This window comes from Elephantulus edwardii, unplaced genomic scaffold, assembly GCF_000299155.1.
Source record: "Elephantulus edwardii isolate Elephantulus edwardi_28Jun2011 unplaced genomic scaffold, EleEdw1.0 scaffold00006, whole genome shotgun sequence".
Lineage (NCBI taxonomy): Eukaryota > Metazoa > Chordata > Mammalia > Macroscelidea > Macroscelididae > Elephantulus > Elephantulus edwardii.
The window spans coordinates 11,747,479-11,753,183 of record NW_006399756.1 but is presented as its reverse complement, the minus strand read 5'-3'; the positions used below and the strand labels follow the sequence as shown (position 1 = coordinate 11,753,183).

The following is a 5,705-nucleotide window of genomic DNA, read 5'->3' as shown; positions in this document are numbered from 1 at the left end:
GTTGGTATTACTGTAAAATGACAAATTTATGATGAAGAAATGGCAGTATTTTGACTCTCCTCCCAGCCTCAACAACTGCACACACGTACGTACACACACCCACCCACCCCCACCCACCCACCCCCGCTGTCCAGTCAGGTGCTTTAAACGCTTAGTCTGCCAGACTCCTTCCCCCTCCGGACCCTGCCTTCCAGCAGTGATTGGGGGTGAAGTCTCCCATTTGGAAAGGGGTCTTCACATTTCTACACACATCTGTTGGTGGCCAAGTCCCACTTGGTGCCCCAGCCTACTCTTGCTTTCTGTCTTTAATTCCTTTCCTTGTAAGTTTGTGAATATAGGGTACTGTCTGGTTATAAGTTCTGTCCTTGTAGGATACTGCAAAACCCCTTGGACAAATCTTGAACCAACCATCATTCTGGTTCAGGGAAAAGCAAGCCAAGAGCTTGGTGATTAGGGGAGGGTGTGCTGGGAAGCATCCATTTCCACAAGGTTTGGTACCGACTGTGCTGTACTCTGGGCTATCCTTGGTGGGCAAGTCTTAGCGCCTGCACTCATGGTGCACAGTCCACAGGAGGACCCCTGCACTACAGGGTGGCAAGGGACAGATGTCGTACAGGAACCACAGAAGCTGTGGAAGCACCACAGTAGCAGTACCTGACTCAACACTGCAGATCCTGGTGGGCTTCCTGGAGAGGGTGATGGACAAGTTCCACCTAAAGCATAAGCAAGGGTGACGCAGGACAGAGGGAGCAACTTGCATGAAGCTATAAAGATCATGGCCCTTTTCAGAGACTGCTTGTTCCAGAATGAGCAAAGAGTAGCAAGAGATGAATAAGGCTCTAGGCTGCTGTGGGAGGGAAATCTGGACTTGAACTTGACACATTGGGAAGTTTGGTGTATTGCAGGTGTGGGTTGAAGAGCAGGCTCCAACAGCCAGCCAGGTTGAGTGCTGTTGCTAGCAGTACCAGCAGGGGGTGCTGCTGGGCTGAGCTGTGCTGGTAGCAGCAACCACAGTGATTTCTCAGGGTGTATCTGCTGGATGGTTATGGGGGCAGTGGGAGGGGAAGAGGTGAACCCCCAGATGCAGGTTTCCACAACTGGACTAATAGTGCCACTGGCTGAAGTTTGGGAGTTGAGTTTGAAGTGTGTTGTTATGTGCCATCGAGTCGCTTGCGACTCATGGCGACCCTATGTACAACAGCCCTTAAACCCTGCTCTATCCTGTGCCAATCTCACTGCCTCTGACACACCCATCCTCAATACCTCAGTCACTGAATCAGTCCACCTCATAGAGGGTCTTCCCCTTCTGTGCCGTCCCTCCACCCTCCCAAGCATGATGCCCTTCTCCAAGGTCCCTCCTTAGAACATGTCCAAAGTATGTCAGACGAAGCCCCAGAATCCTTGCTTCCAAGGAGCAGCCTGGTTTAACTCTCTCCAGGATGAAGAGACCTGGAAATGGGTCTGAGACATGCAGAGTGAGTGGGTAGTGGACCCTGCAAGAGGACTAGGCTGAATGGTGTGGATGTTGGGGTGAACAACTCTTAACAAGCCTGATTGCAGATGAGATTTTTCAGCCGGCATTTTAGTGACTCAAGTAATTTAAAATCATGAGCCAGCAGAGACTGAAGCCAGAGAGGACGCAGGGACCACAGAATGAGGCCCTGAGGAAACGGCGCAGAGCCTGGGGACAGCCGGGCTGGGAGGGAGGGAGGGAGGGATGATGCTGGTGCAGGGTGGTTTGTAGACTCGGGCCAGGAGGCTGCATGCCTGCCAGCGGCCATGGTCTGCACTGTGAAGCAGGTTTGCTCATGGCTGTGGAGACAGAACTGACTCAGCCAACCCTCCACTGGGTCTCCAAGGGTGTAAATTACTTGGAAGGAAACTGCCCACCTTTTCACCCACAGCGCTGCTGGGGGAATCAGACTGCCAGAGAGGGGCGCGGCCTTTGGGCTGACAGTGCAACTCTGGTTACGCGTCCTCATGAGGAGAAGGGACCTGGAGCCAGGTGAGGATGACAGGTTCCAGTATAAGCCTATGATGAGCCTCAGAAATACTGCAGGTGAGTCCCACAGCGAGGTGACTGGCACACTGAGCGAGCCACAGGAGGGTGTTTGTTTCCTAGCTGTATACTCTTTAAGATGTTAAAAAACAATGGTGTCAGTTTAAATACTACTGATTCAAGCCCTGGTCTTTGCAATTGTTATACATCTGAAAATTAGACAGCGACTAAGGGTGACAGAACAATCAAGGCCTGTGAGCTGTGGTGTTGGCGAAGAGTACTGAGTATCCCATGAACTGCTAAAAGAACGTGTATGTCTTGGAGAAAGTGCTTCCTAGAGGCAAAGATGATGAAGCTTCATCCAACATATTTTGAGCAGATGTTACATGTTTATGTTGTCCAGAGGGGCCAGTCCTTGGACAAGGACATCATGTTTGGTGGGTCGGCCACACAGAGGAAGACCCCTGATGAGATGCATTGACAGTGACTGCCGCAGTGGGCACAGTGTATGGTGTGGACGGCACGGGATAGGGCAGGGCTCCGATCTGTTGTTGCGAGGGTTGCTAGGAGTCACAGTGTCCTCGATGGCACCTAACAAGTGCATAAAAAGCGTGTCTGTGCACTGCTGTAGTCTGTTACGTGTGCACTAATGTGACACCGACACAAAGTGAGGTCAGTTGGGAAAATCAAAACTTGCTGCAGCACTGCTAAGAAGCCCTCCGTGTGGTTAAAAAACCCAAAACAACAAACCACCAAAGACTAACTCCACTCGGACTAGAGCGGGGATGAGTGAAGCATGGATACGACACGTGGGGAACAGCAACCGCCGTCACCCAGGAGCTCCGTTTGTAGGGGGCCTGTGCTGCGGTGTAATGTCCTTGCCCTGGGATCTGCACTGACACCGGCAGGGTCGGGTGGTCGATGGGAGAGGAGCCCTGGGCCCGAGGGAGAGATGCTCTGGGGCTGCAGGACCCTCCCCACTCAGGCCACAGCAAGTGGGTCCAGGCAACCAACCCCCATCCCTTACCGGCCCATGCTGACTGTTCAGCCTCCTCCACACAGTAGGTGTTTTCCAGGTCCATAAGTTTACCAGTAATTAGAGTTTACTTTCACAATGAACAGAAAACTGATTATTACACCAGACCCCATAGAAACCTTGCAGGGGTGTCAGCACACCCCATTTCTCCTGTCCAGGTTCAGGAACCCCAGGCACAAGCAGTCCCAGGGGCCTCAGAAAAGGCGCCTGTCTGTGCAGACATCTGGGGTTCCTGTCCGCCTGGCCTCTATAGCCCCCTGTTATAGAAGAGCTCCGTTTCTTCTGTCGAAGACCGAATCTCGTTTTCAAGCTGACTGCTCTGCATCTGAAAAGCAGAGTTCGTGTCTTAGTCTTAGAGCACCTGCCTTTGAAGCCAAGTTAAAACCCATTACAAAGGCAGCTACTATCTATCATTTTTAACGATGCCCAATCTACAACAAATACCCAGGACATACTTTCTATGGGAAATTTCAGCGTAACCAAACGTAGGCAGATAAGACAACGACTCCTCAGGTATAAGGTTTATGCCATCACCCATCTAACAGCATCAAGCACTGCCCGCACTCAGGTGTGTGTGCCTTGCTGCCCAGCTAAACCAAGCTCGGCTGGAGCGCTGGAACTGACACCTAACTAAGCCTCCGTTGGGTTCCTGAGGCTTTGAACTGCACAGAAGATGACTGCCCGTCTTGCTCTCAGAGCTGCTGGTGAATCCTTGGGTTAACATCATGACTTCCTACAGACCAGGCCATCAGGCAATTTAAACGGAGTCCTAACAACATCAGGCTGTTAAATGAAAGATCAGCCGACTGAATCAACCAGCCTCTCCGAGGGAGACAGACGGGTGTCCCCTGTTGCAAAGATTGCAGCCTCGGAAATGCAGTGCAGAACCACACAAGTCAGCATCAAGTCGGCAGCAGGAGGTTTGGTTTGATTTTGGTAAAGCACTTAATCACGTCCTGGTGGCACAGTGATGAAAGAGCTCGACAGCCACCCGACAGCTGGCAGTTCAAGCCCACCCTCTGCTCCAGGGGAGGAAGCTGAGGCAGTCTGCGTCCATAAAATGGCAGCCCTGGAAAGCCCAAGGGCCAGTTCCTCTCAGTCCTGGGGAGTCAGGATTTGGGATTGGGAAGGTACTTTTAAGACCATGCTCAGATGCACCACTTTACCTACAAATGACCAAGTCACAAAATGACACCCCCCCACCACAGGGAAGACACTCTGATAAATGCTGCCTGCCTCTGCCACGCTCAGATTTCCCAACAGAGGCGCCTTTCTGGCCAAACAGGGTTGCATGCACAGCTGGGCAGGGGGCCTGGTCCACCCTGAAAGTCTTTGCCCACCGGTGGGCTCCCTCCCACCCCTGGGCTCAGTAAGCGACCTCCCCCACAGGGCCAGAGCACACTTCTGTCACTTCTGTGTCTTCCTAGACCCCACAGGGCATTCCCAATGTCCCCCAAATAACAAGGTGGCTCCGGCGTCAGGACAAAGATGGTCTCATGTCTCTGCTCCAGCCTCTGGGAATTCTGTCCCCTCTGAGTCAGCACCAGTCACCATAGCCCGTAGGGGACCGAGAGTGCTTGGGGAGTGGGGGGACACTGGGGGCACTTACCTGTCCAACCTGTGGGAACATACTGAAGGAGACAGGCACCATGAGCGCCATGCCCAGGATGCTGCAGGACAGCTTCATGGCCCACAAGGACGACGGGCGCTGCAGGAAAAGCTGTGTCCTGCAAGAGAAGGGGCGCCACTGAGCGCACAGGAGCACGGGCTCAGGCACAGGGGTTCGACACTAGCTGGGTAGGCCCACGCCTGGTTCCCTAAAAGTCGCCACAGCTGTGGTATGGATGCCAACTCACAGGGACCCCAAAGGTTTAAATCTTTATGGAAACATGGACAGTCACATCTTTCTGCCATGGAGCAGCTAGTGGGTTTGAACCGCAGACCTTTTGGTTAGCAGCCAAGCACTCAACCACTGTGCCAGCGGGGCTCCTTGACAGGCTCCCACCAATCCACAGACAGGCAATGGAAACAGCTGCCGTGAGCACACAGTCACGACTCCTGGGCACTGCCTCTCACCTGGGCACTGCCTCTCACCTGGGCAGGTGAGCAGACCTCTTACCTCTTGAAAAAGGATGTCAAGATCTCCGAGACACAGGCGGAAGCTCCAAACAGCACCGTTCTGGACAGCGCGGTGTCTCTGACGGCCTGGGAGGAGAGGAGAGAGCAGCTGAACAAGAGGCGGCAAGGACTTGCAGGGATCCCGCAAGCACCACTCTGCTCCCCCACTGGGGGACCCGCACCCACGGGAGGAGGTGCGCGTGCCTTCCCCGGGCTGGTGCCCTCGTGACCCTCATCTCTACTGTCCTCACCAGCCACTCCAAACAAACTAAATGACTCTGCTGTCGGGTCAGAACTGCCTTTTCGCTGACCCTGCTGTGTGTGGGAGGCTGGACGTCATGTGAGGAGACTGCCCGGCTTTCTCCTGCAGAGCTGCTGGTGTATCTGAACTGCCTGAGGCTGGCTAGGAGTCAGCAGTGCCACTCCCTACTGACCAGGCCACCAGAGCTCCCCACCCAAATAAACCCCCCAAGTTTGAAGCTTGAAGACAGGTCACTTAGGACCAACATGGACCTCAAGCTGGAAACACTGGGTTGGCCACCAGCCTCCTCG

At 53.7% G+C, this 5,705-nt stretch overlaps 1 protein-coding gene across 1 annotated transcript in view; it reads right to left on the bottom strand.

Annotated features, from left to right (window-relative positions):
• Positions 1-3,282: 3,282 nt before the first annotated feature.
• SFXN4 (sideroflexin 4) overlaps positions 3,283-5,705 on the bottom strand; it is a 21,125-nt gene continuing 18,702 nt past the window's right edge. Inside the window, exons 10-12 of the mRNA XM_006880149.1 lie at positions 5,155-5,240; positions 4,645-4,762; positions 3,283-3,360 (exon numbers count right to left, since the gene is read on the bottom strand). Of these exons, the coding sequence (XP_006880211.1) occupies positions 3,283-3,360; positions 4,645-4,762; positions 5,155-5,240 (282 nt within the window). The remainder of the gene's footprint in view (positions 3,361-4,644; positions 4,763-5,154; positions 5,241-5,705) is intronic.